The sequence below is a fragment of the Ceratina calcarata genome, unplaced genomic scaffold (assembly GCF_001652005.2).
Source record: "Ceratina calcarata isolate Rehan_Ccalc_2016 unplaced genomic scaffold, ASM165200v1 scaffold97.2, whole genome shotgun sequence".
Classification (NCBI taxonomy): Eukaryota; Metazoa; Arthropoda; class Insecta; order Hymenoptera; family Apidae; genus Ceratina; species Ceratina calcarata.
Window position 1 is genome coordinate 1,256,080 of NW_017181113.1, and position 17,455 is coordinate 1,273,534.

The 17,455-nt window shown below is 37.5% G+C and overlaps 4 protein-coding genes across 9 annotated transcripts in view; all 4 read left to right on the plus strand.

The window, feature by feature from the left end:
• The first annotated feature begins 856 nt into the window (after positions 1-856).
• LOC108631820 (odorant receptor 13a-like) lies at positions 857-3,846 on the plus strand. Of its 2 annotated transcripts, XM_026819150.1 has the most exons (7): positions 857-1,414; positions 1,482-1,743; positions 1,987-2,239; positions 2,358-2,464; positions 2,600-2,932; positions 3,091-3,366; positions 3,495-3,846. In XM_026819150.1, the coding sequence occupies exons 2-7, from the start codon at positions 1,549-1,551 to the stop codon at positions 3,558-3,560; spliced, it is 1,230 nt and encodes a 409-aa protein (XP_026674951.1). In that variant the 5' UTR covers positions 857-1,414; positions 1,482-1,548; the 3' UTR covers positions 3,561-3,846. The 2 variants fall into 2 exon arrangements, with proteins under 2 accessions (XP_026674951.1, XP_017891474.1); XM_018035985.2 differs by having other exon boundaries at positions 857-1,743.
• Positions 3,847-4,203: 357 nt separating this feature from the next.
• On the plus strand, positions 4,204-11,829 carry LOC108631822 (uncharacterized). Its single transcript, XM_026819158.1, has 17 exons — positions 4,204-4,472; positions 4,644-4,896; positions 5,015-5,121; positions 5,253-5,585; positions 5,762-6,037; positions 6,821-6,961; positions 7,122-7,374; positions 7,509-7,597; positions 7,788-8,120; positions 8,290-8,596; positions 8,771-8,821; positions 9,657-9,904; positions 10,027-10,279; positions 10,542-10,648; positions 10,767-11,087; positions 11,297-11,572; positions 11,698-11,829. The coding sequence occupies exons 1-17, from the start codon at positions 4,278-4,280 to the stop codon at positions 11,758-11,760; spliced, it is 3,606 nt and encodes a 1,201-aa protein (XP_026674959.1). The 5' UTR covers positions 4,204-4,277; the 3' UTR covers positions 11,761-11,829.
• Positions 11,830-12,250: 421 nt separating this feature from the next.
• On the plus strand, positions 12,251-14,976 carry LOC108631824 (odorant receptor 13a-like). 3 transcript variants are annotated; one of them, XM_018035988.2, is made up of 6 exons: positions 12,251-13,001; positions 13,146-13,398; positions 13,512-13,612; positions 13,788-14,126; positions 14,252-14,530; positions 14,632-14,976. In XM_018035988.2, exons 1-6 carry the CDS (start codon positions 12,783-12,785, stop codon positions 14,686-14,688), a joined length of 1,248 nt encoding a protein of 415 aa, XP_017891477.2. In that variant the 5' UTR covers positions 12,251-12,782; the 3' UTR covers positions 14,689-14,976. The 3 variants fall into 3 exon arrangements, with proteins under 3 accessions (XP_017891477.2, XP_026674946.1, XP_026674947.1); XM_026819145.1 differs by having other exon boundaries at positions 13,872-14,126; XM_026819146.1 differs by lacking the exon at positions 13,788-14,126.
• Positions 14,977-15,313: 337 nt separating this feature from the next.
• The window catches only part of LOC108631825 (odorant receptor 13a-like), a 4,807-nt gene continuing 2,665 nt past the window's right edge, over positions 15,314-17,455 (plus strand). For 2 of the 3 annotated variants that reach the window (XM_026819148.1, XM_026819147.1), the window contains exons 1-5: positions 15,314-15,594; positions 15,676-15,931; positions 16,214-16,317; positions 16,684-17,025; positions 17,085-17,360. In XM_026819148.1, the coding sequence (XP_026674949.1) occupies positions 15,400-15,594; positions 15,676-15,931; positions 16,214-16,317; positions 16,684-17,025; positions 17,085-17,360 (1,173 nt within the window). In that variant the 5' untranslated portion in view covers positions 15,314-15,399. The remainder of the gene's footprint in view (positions 15,595-15,675; positions 15,932-16,213; positions 16,318-16,683; positions 17,026-17,084; positions 17,361-17,455) is intronic. The other variant, XM_026819149.1, reaches the window with a different exon arrangement.

Here is a 17,455-nt window from a genome sequence, read left to right on the forward strand (position 1 = left end):
AAATGAAACATTATATTATTATTCAGCTCTCCACTTACATACAACATTGTCAATGAACAGAACAGTGAGGAACGAATGTTTTCCTTCACGAACTGTACATATAGGTTCGTGCACGTATCCGATGATTCCATATGGTCGAATTACAGGGCATCCTGTGTCACTGTCAAAGAGTGAAACACAAATGGTGGTCTGTCGAACCGGGCCGCCTTCGAAATTGAATAATTCATCGACTGACACCTACCCATCTCTTTTCCCACGTTTCCTACCCGAAGTATAATAATTTCTTGTGCAAGTAAAACGATCAATTGCTGATACAGGAAACGAAGCTACTGAAAGGATTAATGTGTTAAAGGTGGCCGGAAGTATGAAATTATAGGCTTACCGCTTCGAAATTACAAAGGTCAATTATGTGGTCCATTTTTTAGAGACCTTCACCGATTCAAAAGTGTAGCGTCCCGCCATAATGTTCGTAATATATCACTTTTTTACACCCTGTACATAAGACATCGACCTGAAAAATATACTTTAGGCCTCAACTACCTGACGAATTTACGACTTCGCCTCAAACGAGCGAAATATCAGTTTCACTAATTGAATACTTTTATGGATACCATAAATACAATTGTATCCTGACTGAAGCATTCTTACGGTCGTAAAAAAACAGCCGCAAGTCAGGTATAAACCTTCCGTTCTTTACAGCGGCCATTACGTCTTAGCAAACGATACATCTGCGATACGCAGGGATCGTATGATTTATCCCGCACGGCTCGCGTCCCCTCTTTTTCGCCCGTATTTCGATCCCCACTACTATTCTCTTCGTGCGCCATCGCTGACCATGCCTAGCATATCCCCATCAAGTACCAGACCCCACCATGGTCGCGTCGTCCCCACTTTCCGGCCGAGGGACAAATTATACGGGTCCCGGCTTTTAAGGGTACAATGGCGACACTGGCACTAAACCTTTAGAGCTGTTATCACCTATTTAACATGAATGATTACGATCGTGTTAATCATTTTTTCTAAGATTTACATCCCGTGTATTGAAATCGCCATATCAAGATTGACTAAGTTTCTTTGTTAGTCTAGCAGTCTAGCATATCTCCCTTGCTATAGACTACCCCCTCCTTACTTCTGAGAACAGCAAATTACAGACAATTCTCTTAACTGATGTTCCTTAACGATGTGATATTTAGCGATTTAAATTTCCTTATGATAGAGCGAGTATAGTTTTTTGATCTTACTAAGCCCCGACGTCATGCATAACTCATTGATTCCATCTATACATTAGTCGCAATTGCTTGCCACAGCGATACTCAATTATCGAGTGTCTTCCTTTCCTCCCTCTTTTCTGTTCGCCGGTTTCTTTAGAACTCATCCTGGCTATCAAATCGTTCAGCGAAAATGATAATACGCGGTAAGTATAAGCACTGTCAGTGAATAAAGAATGCCAACTGATCAAAGCGACTGATAAACCTCAATAGGATATAATAAGCTATACTCAGAGAAATTTTAACCGAACGTTAGCGCAACAGTTATTAGTAACGCGACATGAGTTTCTTCTACTCCGGCGATACGTCCATCGGGCTAACGTCAATTTATATGAAGCTCGTCGGTTTGTGGATGGTCGCTAATGGAGTCGAGAAACGCATCAGGAATATCACGCTCATTTACACCCTGTCTATGTTGATATTCGCTGTCGCAGTGATGGTGGTGGATATGTGCTATTCATGTGGCGATTTCAGTGTAAGTACGTGGATTTAGTGTAAAACAATTTGATTTTTAATTTTTTGTATCTCTGGGGTAAACCCGTGTAGCCACCCCTTCGTGTCTGACCTTACTGCTTATAATCTGCCATACATTTTGTATCATATTTGTTCGAATAATATTGGACATTGTGACGTGAACAGAAATTGGGACATTTATTATACAGATGTATAATATATCATAATAAACGAAGTACTCTTGTGTATATTTATTTCTCCGTAGGCCTGTGTTTTCGCCGTTTGTACTGTTTTGTCTTCGATAGTACCATTTATCAAAATAATAATCTTGTACATTCATAAAGACGAATTCTTTCACTTGATTTTGTACCTGGAACGAAACTTCTTGCACGCGGATTACAACGATTATGAGAGGAAAATTCTGTTTGGTTGCAAACGACAGTGCACCATTTTAATCTGCCTGTCCACGCTTCTTACTCAGTTTACCGTAATTTGTTATATCATCAAACCAATTATCGGTAAGCTAAATTTGTACTGTATAACATAATAATTTTAATCAACAATAGTTTATTATATTCGGATACTATTTTCGATTCTCATTGTTTCGTAACATACTATTATTTCATGCTGTTTTAGCTAATATTAGTAGAAACGAGACAGAGAATAGAGTACTCCCATTTAATCTATGGGTTGACTTACCGTTGACAGTGACACCGTATTATGAAATAACGTTCTGCATCCAGGTAGTTTTCCTGTTATCAATTTATTTTCAATTTTACTTAATCATTCAGTCACATGATTTTTGACAAAGAGATTGAAAATCACTCTGACATGAATTCAGTGCAATGATCGGTCTTAGAATTCTGACCTATCCGCAGACTTTGTCGGCGTACCACGTCGGTGTAAGTTTTTTTTGCTTCGACAACTGTCTGTGCATTATAAATTTGCACACGGCTAGCCAATTTCGTATACTCCAATACAGATTAGCCAATATGCCCGATTTGAAATGCGAGGGAAAACAGCAAATCGAAAAATCTAGTTCCTCTAATTACTCGGATAATTGTTACATTCTATTTAAAAAGTACACGAGACAACACCAAGCGCTTCTAGCGTATTGCGAGATAATCGAAAAGGTGTTCACTGAAATTATCCTGGCTGAACTGTTAACGTTCAGTTTGTTCATTTGCCTCGACGGATTCCAAGTACTAATGGTGAGTGATAAATTGCTGCCCCTCTTCGTGTTTTAATTTTCTACGCTTTGAAATACTAGAAATCTTAAAAATTGAATTTTCATTTTTTAAACAAGCATTTGGTACTTATGTATTAACTTTTACAATATTTATGTACAAGCTTTATATATTTTTTACAGCCCGGCGCAAGTTTGACCACGCGTTTCATCTTTAGCTTTCATTTAATCGCCTGCTTGTGCCAGCTGTTGATGCTCACTTACAGCTGCGATCGCATTATTCAAGAGAGCGCGAACGTGCGTATTGCAGTGTACAACGGACCTTGGGTAAATTTGCCATTGACAACCAGCGGAATGCAATTCCGAAAGGACTTAATATTTTTCATTATGAGATCTAGCGAGGCTTGTTGCCTGACAGCTAAAGGATTCGTCACTGTGTCCCTCGAAACTTACACTAAGGTACAATAACAAAATTTAAATGTGTGTAGGGGAATGTTGGAAAACATTGAAAAAGCTTACTGAAGTGCATCCATTAAATTATTTCTGTGGGGTAAAAAATAAAAATGAAGTTACTCATTCTATTACAGGTGTTGAGTACCGCAGTGTCGTATTTTACATTGTTAAGCCAATCGGAGGAGGCTTCTAGGTTGTAATGTACAGAATGCTACTTACACTTGCCGATGAGTGCAGCCGTATTATATGTTAAATAGAGATATTATTACTTGTATTTATTGTTAATAAATTCTCAAAGGGAAATAGTTTTATAACAACGTGGTTATTGGTGATCTTAAAAATATCTTGAGCACATCCTATCTCCTTCGTGACGTGAATCACTATTGTTCAACGCACTGTTCAATTTCAAGTAACGTAGCGAACTGTAATTCAAATTTGCGGCCCATTTACTTGTTAGTCTAGCATATCTCCCTCGCTATAGACTACCCCCTTCCTTACTTCTGAGAACAGCAAATTACAGACAATTCTCTTAACTGATGTTCCTTAACGATGTGATATTTAGCGATTTAAATTTCCTTATGATAGAGCGAGTATAGTTTTTTGATCTTACTAAGCCCCGACGTCATGCATAACTCATTGATTCCATCTATACATTAGTCGCAATTGCTTGCCACAGCGATACTCAATTATCGAGTGTCTTCCTTTCCTTCCTCTTTTCTGTTCTCCGGTTTCTTTAGAATCCATCATGGCTATTAAATGATTCAATGAAAATGATAATACGCGGTAAGTATAAGCACGGTCAGTGATTAAAGAATGCCAACTGATCAAAGCGACTGATAAACCTCGATACGTCGTAGTAATCTATACTCGGAGAAATTTTAACCGAACGTCAGCGCAACCGGTATTAGTAAAGCGACATGAGTTTCTTTGACTCCGACGATATGTCTATCAACCTAGCGTCAATATATATGAAGCTCGTCGGATTATGGATGTTCGCGAATGGAGCCGAGCAACGCATCAGGAATATCACGCTCATTTACACCCTGCTTATGTTGATAATCGCTGTCGTCGTGCTGGTGCAGGATATGTGCTATTCATGTGGCGATTTCAGTGTAAGTACATGGGCAATTGATCTCTTCTTCAAACATCAAACACACGATTATATTGAAACCCTAATTTTATATTTGGCAATTGGCACCACTTATGTTATAAGAAATTTTAAAATATATTGTACATATATCATAATGAACGAAGTATTCTTGTGTACATTTATCTGTCCGTAGGACTGCATATTCCTGGCTTGCACTGTCTTGTCTACGATAGTACCATTTATCAAGATAATTGTCTTGTTCATGCATAGAGAAGATTTCTTTCACTTGATTTTGTACCTGGAACGAATCTTCTTGCACGCGGATTACGACGATTATGAGAAGAAAATTGTATTTAATTGCAAACGACAGTGCACCGTTTTCATTTGCCTCTTCACGCTTCTCGCTCAATTGTGCGTATTTTGTTATATCATCAGACCAATTATCGGTAAGCTAAATTTGTACTGTATAACATAATAATTTTAGTCTACAATATTTTTTTATATTCGGATACTATTTTCGATTCTCATTGTCTTGTAACATATTATTATTTCATGCTGTTTTAGCTAATATTAGTAGAAATGAGACAGAGAATAGAGTACTTCCATTTAATATATGGCTCGACTTACCGTTGACAGTGACACCGTATTATGAAATAATATTTTGCATTCAGGTATTTTCCCTATTATCATTTAATATTCAATTTTATTTAATCAATTATATGATTTTTGAGAAAGAGATTGAAAATCACTCTGACATGAATTCAGTACTATGATCGGTCTTAGAATTCTGACATGTCCGCAGACTTTGTCGGTGTTCCACGTCGGTATAACTTTTTTTTGCTTCGACAACTGTCTGTGCATTATGAATCTGCACGCAGCTAGCCAATTCCGTATACTTCAACACAGATTAACCAGTATGCCCGATTTGAAAGATGAGGGAAAACAGCGAACTGAAAAATCGAGTTCCTCTAGTTACTCGGATAAGTGTTACATCCTAATTAAAAAATACGTGGGGCAACACCAAGCGCTTTTAGCATATTGCGATAAAATCGAAAAGGTGTTCACTGAAATTATCTTGGCTGAGCTGTTAACGTTCAGTCTGTTCATCTGCCTCGACGGCTATCAAGTACTAATGGTGAGTGATAAATAGCTGCCATTATTAATCTTTTAATTTGCTGTATTTTGAAATACTAGAAATCTTCAAAATTGAATTTTCATTCTTAAAAAAAGTTTATACTACATGAGTACTTAGTACTTATGTATTAATTTATATACAATATTTATGTACAAGTTTTATACATTTTTTTACAGCCCGACGCAAGTTTGACCACGCGTTTGATCTTTAGCTTTCATTTGACCTACTGCTTGTCCCAGCTGTTGATGCTCACTTACAGCTGCGATGGCATAATTCAAGAGAGCACGAACGTGCGTAGTGCACTGTACAACGGACCTTGGGTGGATTTACCAGCCAGGACGAGCGGAATGCAATTTCGGAAGGACTTACTATTTTTCATTATGAGATCTAGCGTGGCCTCTTGTCTAACAGCTAAAGGATTCGTCATTGTGTCTCTCGAAACCTACACTAAGGTAACGTGTTACAATAACAGAATTTAAACATGCGTAGAGAAATGTTAAGAAAATTTGATAAAAAATTAAAAATTATGTTATACACATATTTGTTCTGTTAGGTGTTGAGTACCGCAGTGTCGTACTTTACATTATTAAGCCAAACGGAGGAGGCTTCTAGATCGTAACGTACAGAATGCTACTTACACTTGCATATGAGTACAGCCATGTAATATGTTGAATAGTGATATTATTACTTGTATTTATTGTTAATACATTCAAAACGAGAACTAGTTTCACAACAATGTGGATATAGATGATTTTCAACATCACTTCAAAATCCCTTGAGAACATTCCTCGTTACATGAATCAGAATGTTTCAACCCACGTAACGCTGATTCTAATTCAGCGAAGCATCGTTGAACAGATATGTAGGTAAACTGCGTAGAGTAGGGAACTACCATCCGGGAGGGAACATTGATCTCATCGTTTTATGAATAATGTAGTCACCCCAGCGCGAGACTTTAAATCTGTACTGACAAGTACAAATTATCTTTTATGTTTCACGCGAGTTTTAATGACAGGGAAATCGTTATAAAGGGAGATACGATGAGCTGAGAAACGATGGATAAAAAGAATTGAATAATCAAAGCTACGCCAGTCGTAGGTGATAATCATTTGTTCGAGAGAAAGAAATTTTATTCCAAGTGTCAGGATAAGGGTTTCTTAGATAAGGGTTTCAACGCGATGATAAGCAAGGAGCATTCAGACATATCGATACTGTTATGTACTTTACTTTTAAAGACCATCGGCCTGTGGACAGCGAAAGATCTCGCTGAAGAACGACTAAGGAAAGTTGTGACTGCTGGAACCCTGACCTGTACGATTATCTCAATAATCATTGGAGGCAGAGACATTTATTTCACGTACATTTACAAACCTACTGTAAGTGTATCTAACATTACATGATAATTTTTACGGCTTACAGTTATTCGTTAATCGCAACAATAATGAAACTTTAAAGTCCCTTTTCATTTATTGTCGATTTATAATACAGAACTTCAAATTCTTTGGGAGGACGTACATACATCCTTATTCATTTCAGGATCTACCTTATGTAGTCTCTAATACTCTAACTCTCGTAATGGCTATGATCAAAGTGTACATAATACTGATGAAGAAAGTGAAATTCTTAAAAATGCTTACATACGTGAAAGAGAATTTCCTGAACGCTGAATATGATAGTCACGAGGCGAAAATTCTAATTCACTGTAGAAAAGTTTGTGGTTTTTTCATTTTCTGCGTCAGCCTATTTGCAGTATTCGTTTTTATGGGATACACGGTTACTCCATTTATTGGTAAGTTATATTTTCGAATTCGATAAACAAATATTACTTAAATATATGTATATTTTCACGTTTGCAAGAAGATAAACGATTAATCAAATATTAGCGGTTAGACAGAACTTCGTGCATTTATACATTTGTTATAGTGAACGATAATACCACAGAATGGAAGCTACCATTTAATTGTTGGGTGGAACTAACACCTACCACCTATTACATGCTGTTCGCTTCACAGGTATTTCTATTCTTTATTTCTTAAATATTTTAATTAACACCTCAATTCAATATCTCATTTTATATTTCAATTTTATATCAAGTAATGCCAGTAGTAAGTTGTATTTTTAGTGTTATAAAGCAAATGTATTTTCGCCGATTTACGATAAGAAATTTAGGAATAAAGAATAATGTTTATATATGTTTTCGAGGTAATGAATCTGTACGTAGTAGGAGTATGCTATTTCTGCTTCGATAACATTCTCTGCATTATGGCCATATACTTATCTGGCCAGTTTCGCATACTGCAATACAGACTCGAAGTGTTGTGCGATGCGAAACGCTACGTAAATGAAGAAGATCCGAAAGCAACATGGTTAACGCACGTTGAAAACACTTATGCAAAACTTAAAGAGTGCATTGGACAACATCAAGCACTGATCAGCTTTTGCAAAAGACTAGAAGACGTCTACACGATGATCATTCTCCTTCAAGTGCTGATGTTCAGTCTCCTAATTTGCCTGTTCGGCTATCAGATATTTTTGGTTAGTAGATAAGATCTTGAAAACAATTAAATACTCGGAATGAAATTAGTGAGCATTATCGTCTTCTCGGCTCGTCGCAAAGGGCTAGTTCCTTGAGCTTTGCTCGTTCCACTAAAATCAACTTACTCTTAAATGTTGGATAAAGTTTAGATGTTTCTTCTACCCGTAGGCTGAAACTGTTTCCGCAAGAAGATCAATTTTCATTTTCCTCCTGGTCGGCTCGTTGTTCTTGTTGTTTATGTTCACATACAGTTGCGACTCTGTAATACAGCGAAGTGGTGACGTAGCTATAGGCGCGTATTCAGCAATGTGGACGAATATGCCAATGAATAGACCTGGGAAGATGATTAGAACTGATTTGATCATGATTATTAACAGATCGAGACGTGCTTGTTGTCTGACTGCGAACGGATTTTTTCCTGTATCATTAGAAACGTATACCTCGGTAATATATCATTTCTTCATACTTTTAAACGGTATAGAACCGAATTTTCAATATTACAATATGTTTCTATATGTGTGCATTTGATTTTAAATTTATTAAATTCATTTAAATTAATGCAAATTTTTAGATTTAAATATAATAATATAATATAATACAATACCTGAAGACTTGACATAATTAATTGTCGATGTCTTCTTTCTTACAGATTTTAAGTACGGCAATGTCGTACTTCACGTTGATGAAAAACAACGTAGATAACGCAAATTAAACATAATAAATAATACAAGACCTTAATTAATCGATGATTGTCTATAATATCGTTATCATTACAATAAAGCACGTGTACGTTTCCTAAGAAAATAGAAGTGCAATATTTAATTTTCTTCCTTTAGATGATACTCCGCCAGCATATTTCTTTTGGAAGTTGCAGTTTTCGTAAATTACATCAATCAAGATAAAAAAAAGCATCATTTCAATAAAAAAAATTAATTCTCAATTCTACGAAAATAAAGAAAATAGCAAAAAATGTACTTAAATAAATATTAACACTTTTTCTATGTAAAATTAAACCTCTTTTGTTAAATGTAACTCACACCTATCTCTAAGTTAAGGTTTATACGTAATATTTTACAATAATATGATACCGGAACTTTGATAAATTATCATAGAAAATGATAGAAACTATTCAGACGAGTAACATTTCCTATACTAAAGAGCAAATTAAAGGTAAATCGAAGATCGTATTAGAACTTTTCCACTGACCGGATAGAGTGTCAAGACGAAAACTAATGAAGAGTATCAACGGCTAGGCAGTAGAACATAATAAGCGTTCAATAAAGCGTGACTATAATCACCATCAGGACACAAAGAACGTCTGATGATGACTGAAGACAGCTACCGGTAGTATCGAACATCTTAATAATGCAATTACAATTACGAAGGCCTTTACAACTTTACCTGCGACTACAATGCACGTATAAGGTATACGCAATCAACCCTTTCATTTACGCGTGAGGAAACTAAGAACGAACAAGTGCATTGTTACGATTAAATACAGGATATCAACCCGTATAATGTACGTATCGATTGAGTAATATTAAATGTACGACGCGGAGTAGCTCGTTATGATTACTTCGACAAGTCGTTCTCCACCATGAAGAACAGAGACATCTCGGTAACCTGGACGAGCTACCTAATGAAAGCCTGTGGTATGTGGCTGGCGGCTGACAAAACCGAGGAACGAAACCGAAAAATGGCATTCATGATGGCCGGACAGATGTTCTTCTTCGCTGGGTGCCTCGGAATCAGGGATCTTTACTTCAGAAGAGACAACTTCGACGTGAGTGCTCGGAAGTTAAATTGGAACACGATACCTTGCTTAGTGCAAAACAAATATTTAATGAAACAAATTTTCTCGTGTACTTTTAAAATGAAATACAGTGACGAAGTTTCGCGTTTCAGGAAAGCATCTATGTAGCTTGCAATTTATCATACGTGTTTATCGTCGTGTTCAAAATCGGTGTTATATACCTGCATAAAGGAAAGGTCCACGATATAATTAAATTGACGCAGAAGACTTTCTGGGACGTGAATTATACGGGCAAGGCGAAATTAATTTTCGAAGATTGCAAGAAAATATGCGCGGCTCTCGTTATCAGCCTCAACATGTCGATAAACGGAACTTGCATGGGTTACATGGTAACGCCACTTATGGGTATGTAAATCAGAACTTAAAATAAATTCTATATCTTTTTCGAATGCAATTCGAAATGAAGTCAAACGTTTAGCTTGCGTTCCTATATTAAAAGGATTAACAAAATAGACTATTAGTTATATTCCAGTCTAGTGACCCAGAAATGGTCTTGGTTTACAATTTTTCCCTACTCACTCATCCTTTCCCTTCTTACATTTTACACCTTTATGACAATGGAACAGAATACAAAACGTTTAGTATTCATTATTTATATTTATTTCAGTGAACTACGGGAAAAATAAATCAGAGAGAGTGTTACCGTTTAATGTATGGATCGATTTGCCTATAATAACCGTGTCACCTTATTACGAAACGATCACTGCGATACAGGTGTGAACATATTTCATGGCTCATATTTTCCTCGAAAGTTTGATTCTGTTAAATAAATTAAAACCGAACAGAAGGTAAAAACAAATAATTATTCAATCCTCAATTTCCACTTATACAGATGATTAGCGTCTATTACGTCGGTATATGTTACGTGTGTTTCGACAGTATTTTGTGCATTATGAGCCTCCACGCAGCTGCACAATTTCGTATACTACGATACGAATTGATGGACTTAACGTCCGAGACCTTGTCTGACGTAGACAAAGAGTCGTGGAAATATGTGAACGAAGTTAACATGAAATTAAAATATTATATACGAAAGCATCAGATGCTCATAGCGTATTGCGCGGAATTGGAGAATGTATTTACACTTGTGATAGGTGGCCAGGTGGTGTATCTCGCTCTTGAACTATGCATGCTCGGATATCAGCTGGTCCTGGTTAGTATGTCATGCAACATTGGATTATTACACGAACATGTCAATTCTTCACTTTTATTTCGTATACGTAAAGGCAGCACATTTGTTATCAAAGATTTTACGAAATTATTTTTCTCAACGGAATTATTTACATATTTTTCGATATAACGTATGAAAGTTTAATCGGAGAAGCAATGCATTTTAATGTACGTAATTTTTAACTGGAATAGATGGATACTCCAGCCTCGAGGAATGTCACTTTGGCAATGAACACATTTGCCGCTCTCTGCCAGCTTTACATGCTCACTTACAGTTGCGACTGTTTGATAAGACAGAGCAACGGTGTAGGCGACGCAATGTATATGAGCGGTTGGTCACCCCTGCCAATGAACGACGTCGGGAGGGATGTACGACGAAGCGCGGTAATGATCATCTTGAGAGCTAGCAAGCCTTGTTTCTTAACGGCCAGCGGATTCTTTCCTGTTTCCCTCGAAACTTACACGAAGGTAATTAATCACAAATCATGTTATCCTTTAAAACTGGAGCAAAACTGCTAATAAAAACACTAGTCCTGATTTTTATTTTTTTTAATACTTTTCAATTAATTTATGAACTAAATCACATGTTCCAGGTTCTCAGTACGGCAATGTCGTATTTCACTCTGTTGAGAGAATCGACCGAGGAAAATGCATAACAACTATTTCTCGCTAGTACATATTAATCCATATTCATGTTATGTAAAAATAAAACATAATTTACTCAATCTTAATGCCTAATTAATTGAAACAGTATTTAGATTTTACCATTTTATTTGAAGTCCTTGCATAATTAATAAACTCGTCAGTTCCTTCGTTGAAAAAAATTAATACCGAGTTGACATCGTACAGCCCTGAACGAGACTCGAGAAGCCTAGCTACCCTAAAGAAAAGGTGTTGCGGTTGTCCGCATTATAAGCTACTTGGCAAACTTTACGACCTGGCAATATCTGTCCCTCCGACCATAAAAACAGGTCCCGCTTGTGGCACTATGATCCGTAGATTGCGTGTCCTCATACATCCTATTAGTTTCTACTACATCCTATTAAACAATAATAATCACAGATTATAAAGAAATCATTTTGAACTTGCTGTTTGCATGCAACCACATTATTTGACACATAAAAATCGTATAATACTCTATAAACGTTTTATATAATAATGATGGTCGACTACTTTACATATGAATCTTATTCCCGTATATTTAAAGTATATCGTCTTCAAAACATGTATTTCAGTAGGAACACTGTGCTTCGGTTTAAGTACGCGATGTTTGTGCACTGATTACCAGATGTGGGAGGAAGACAGAATTTTCAAACTTCCCATTGCCAAGTGGCAATTATTTTCGATGTGTCACGTTTCTCATTCCGCAAAGTTAGACCTCGAAGTGTGAAATATCGCTGTACATAGAGTACTGATGGACAAGTACAAAAGGACTTGTAAATTATATTGCACTTATATGCACTCCGTGCAATTTTACTGTCAACTATGGTTTACTACCACGCTTGGAAACGAAGGGTGTTAATTCATTTTTCTTTTCTACGCCGATAAAGATAGATTGTGTCAAGTATAAGTACTCAAGAGTGGTCAAGACAGATGACCACAAAGAATTGACACATCAAAGGAACGCTGGACGTCGTATTAATTGTTTATAACACCGTGCAAGGCACGACGGTTCCACATGTCCGCCAGTACGTCAGTCAACATGCAAACGGGAATGCGTTCGGACATATCAGTGAAATTGTGCGTATTTCTCTTGAAGAATCTCGGCATATGGATGTGCGAAACCACTCTTGAACAATATGGAAGAAATTTAATGATCGCGCTTACGTACATTTTTCTCACTGTAGCTACGATATTTCAAATAAGAGATTTGTATTTCACCTGGATCAACGATAGTGTAAGTGCATCGATAGCTTTTCGAATTGTGGCGTTAAATTAAAACGAAAATTGCACTTGCTAGCACGAAAGTAATCCACCGACTCGCTTGCACTTTTACAACTTTTTAATTTTGATCACTGGATGTTACCAGCGCTAATTTTAGGACATTCTTTACAACATCACCAACTCTTTAAGCCTGTGGATAGGAACAGTGAAGGTCTCTATTGTACTGCTGCACAAAGTAGAATTCCTAAACCTGATTGTGTACATGCGAGAGAAGTTCTGGACCGCCGACTACGATGCACATGAGAAAAATATTGTAGATAAGTGCCGGAGAACTTGCATTTTTTTCATCTGCTGTGTTACAACCGTGGGAATGTGCGTTATGGCCTTGTACATAATAACACCGTTTCTTTGTGAGTTGGAGAAATCATCGATAGCAAATTCGAGCATGGAAAAATTTGATAATGACAAAACTATAAAATTGTATGAAAATTATTGTGTACATGAATGCTTATGTTTTGTACAGCACAAAGTCAAAATAACGACACCGAAAGAAGACTTCCATTTAATATGTGGATAAAACCATTGTTGATGACGCCCTTCTATGAATGCATGATTGTTAGTCAGGTATTTAAATTATTTATAGTCTCAATTTATATCGTCAAGTAACAGTTTTCTTCGGCACATGTTCAGACACACTATTACAATTTACAAATGATTCAAGATTACATTGGAATCACTTGAGTCGAGTGATACTTGTATTTCAAACCGACACGTTCATACGTAATATTAACTTTTACAGATATTAATATTGTATTACGTAGGACTTTGTTATTTTTGCTTCGATAACGTTTTTTGTCTTATGGCCGTGCACTTGGCCGGGCAGTTTCGCATAGTGCGATACAGGCTCGAAACGTTGTGCGACATAGATTATTATAGCCACGTCGACGAGAAAAATCCGGAACAACAATTGCTGAGAACAGTTGACAGGATTTACAGTAAATTCAAGCAATGCGTTCGGCAGCATCAAGCGTTAATTAATTTCTACGAAAGCCTCCAGAACGTGTATACGATGATCATACTCGTACAAGTGTTAATGTTCAGTTTATTAATTTGCTTGTTCGGTTATCAGATACTGCTGGTTAGTATCTGGTACACGTGAAATCGTCAATCCCGCGTTCAGACACCGAAGATAGAATGATTCTACGTAACTTCGTTCAGCTTTTTTTTTTAATTGGAAATTGGGACTTTATTTTATTTCTTTAGTCGCCCCATGCCACCCTTGGAACACGTTCGATTTTCGCCTTGCTCGTAGTCGGCGCTCTGTCTCTGTTGCTCATGTTCACGTACAGCTGCGACGAAGTGATAGAAAAAAGCGAGAGCATAGCTTTAGGAGCATACTCGGCGATGTGGTCGATCTTACCAATGAGCCAACCTGGCAGATTGTTACGCAAAGATCTGATCACGGTTATCGTGAGAGCCAGGCGCGTCTGTTGTCTGACAGCGAATGGATTTTTCCCTGTGTCGCTTGAGACTTACACCTCGGTAAGCTGGCACGTAGAATAAGCATAACGAAATTACTCTCGTTTCAATTGTTAGGAATTAATTGCTTGTCCTTGGCTGAAAGTATAATACGTTTCTCGCAGATTTTAAGCACTGCGGCGTCGTACTTCACCTTGATGAGGAGTAACGCTGAAGGCTAGCCGAACTTATCTGATCAATTCTTAAAATATTCAGGGAAAGGTAGATATGAAATGAAATTATGATTCTGTCGACGACAATAAGAGCTGTCCTCAACAAAATCTGCGAGTACGCAGAAACTTGAACTGTTAATCGAGTAAATAAAATTGTGTTTAGAAGCAACAAAGTGTTTTACGTATCCACTTATGCATATCCAGTTCCCGTCAGTCTTTTAATTTCTAGTTAAATAACAGGAAAATTCACAAATCTCGTCTTTGACCACGTCACGTTCCACTATGACACTGCACAATAAATTGTTGTCCTGCCACTGTCGTACTCAGGACTAGGGCAACTTACTATAATTACCAAGTTCGATGAACGAAATCCTCTTGCTACAAAGCCGCGCAGCTGCTGACAGCTTTTTCATTTCACAGAGGGTTTCGAGCCGGTGACTGAATCATGCATAACTCGTCAATGCATCGGCCGCGTATTATGTACTTAAACTAAAACCACGTATGCACCGCTCGTTCTTCCGTCTCGCTCCTCCACTCCCGTGACATCGAGTTCCCTGTCGTCACTAATGACGATGTTACTTGCAATAAATACAAAGCGCGCGGTCGGATAAACGATGGCGATAGATCAAAGCGATTGATCGTCCCCGTCAGGCTGCAACAATATTGCAAAAAGCATAGGAACGTACGAGTCCATTATCCAATCGATTATTGCCAATACGGATGGGCTCTCCGAGGGGCAAAGACATATCCATTAGCATCACGTCAGCTTTTTTGAAGTTATGCGGTCTGTGGATGGCCGCCAGCCCGTCCGAGCAACGCGCCAGAGATGTCATGTTCGTTTACACGGTCGGCTCGATCTTCTTCGCCGTCTATCTGCAATCGTCGAATATTTATCTCGCGTGGGGTGATCTGCACGTAAGTGAACAGTTGATTCCAATCTCTCGAAGAAATCATCGCGAGACTGAAGCTCAGAAGGAGTCTCTTCTCTACTCACAGGCCAGTCTTTACGCCGTGTGCACCTTTATCACAGTGTTAATGCCGTTGGTGAAAATATTCGTTCTGTTCGCGCACAGAAAAAATCTGTTCCGTTTGATCATACACATGCAACGAAAGTTTTTGCAAGTGGACTACGACGACAGTTACGAGAGATTGATTTTTAACAACTGGAAACGTCTGTGCGCGTTCTTCATTTGTGTCTTCACGTTCTGCACCCAGGCTACTTCTTTTTCATACATCGCTAAGCCGCTTATCGGTAATTATGCGATATAGAGGGTGTTTGCGAAATTGTGTTACAACCGGCAAGGGGATGAGGAGATTCTTCATATAAAATCTAGTCGAGAACAAGGAATATAAGTAATTCTTTTATTCCTTATATTGTATTATATTTCTATTATATATTATAATATTCTTGTTTTCGATTAGATTTTACGTGAGGAATCATCCCCTTGCCACCACGTACCACGATTTCGCTAACGCCCGGTATATATACGTTTTCCTTTTGTTCTCTATTTTTCACGTCGCACTTCTACTTTAGTAAATATTGGAAAAAACGAGTCGGAAAGAATTCTCCCTTGGGACATGCTGATTGGTTTGCCACTTTCGACGACACCTTACTATGAAGTAACATATTTGATACAAGTAATGTCAACTGAATTTAAAATCGACTATGAGGTGGCTCATACGACTTTAGTTCGATTTAAATTTATCTGCTTCTCAAATACGAAATTATCTACGTATACGTCCTAATTGAAATGCAATCTAACGACTAATCTAATACATGTAAGGCGTTGTTCTATAATTTTATTATATCTCAGCTTGGAATTATAGAAAAATAAGCCAGTGAACAGAAATTGGGACGTTTACCTCAATAAAAAGTTACTCAAGAAATACACACATTAATTTTGTTACTATGTTAATTATGTCAGTCGGATTTGTCGTTATGCTGCATGTAATTAGCTTAGTCTCAGTAAAACGGTAGATTCTAGAAATCTGAAATTTTCATAGATTCTCGCTACATGCCAAGTTAGCCTGGGTTACATCTGTTTCGACAACTGCTTATGTATGCTTAATCTACACGCAGCTTGTCAGTTTCGTATATTACAATATAGATTGGCGAACATGCCAGGTTTGGAAAACGAATCGTTACTGACGAAGAATGAGAAGCCAGATACAAATTCGTCAACTTATTCGGATAAATATTACAATTTGTTCATTAATTATGTGCGACAGCATCAAACGCTTATCGCGTATTGCGAAACGGTCAACGAGGTGTTCAGTCTGATTGCTTTTGTACAAGTCTTACTGTTCAGCTTGCTGATTTGTCTCGACAGTTATCAAGTAGTAATGGTTAGTAGAAAAAGTTGGGAAATGATTACGTCTATCGAGTAACACGATATTGTTTACAGGCGAACGCGGCTTTCGCGACACGGTTGGTTTTCCTTTTTCATATTGTGACTTGCATGAGTCAATTGTTCATGTTCACGTTCAGCTGCGACTGTATTGTACAAGAAAGCGCGAGCATAAAGTCGGCCGTGTACAGTGGGCCTTGGACAGGTTTACCAATGACGACCAGCGGAAAATCGTGTCGACGAGATGTCATGTTCGTTATCAACAGATCTCAAGTCCCTTGTCGTTTAAGTGGCAATGGATTTTTCATTGTGTCGTTGGAGACGTTCACTAGGGTAAATCAAAGCTCAATAAATTAATTATGACGTATTATAATTAATATACGTACACGTAGAGTAAAACGTTGATTATTCGAACAAACCCATTGGGG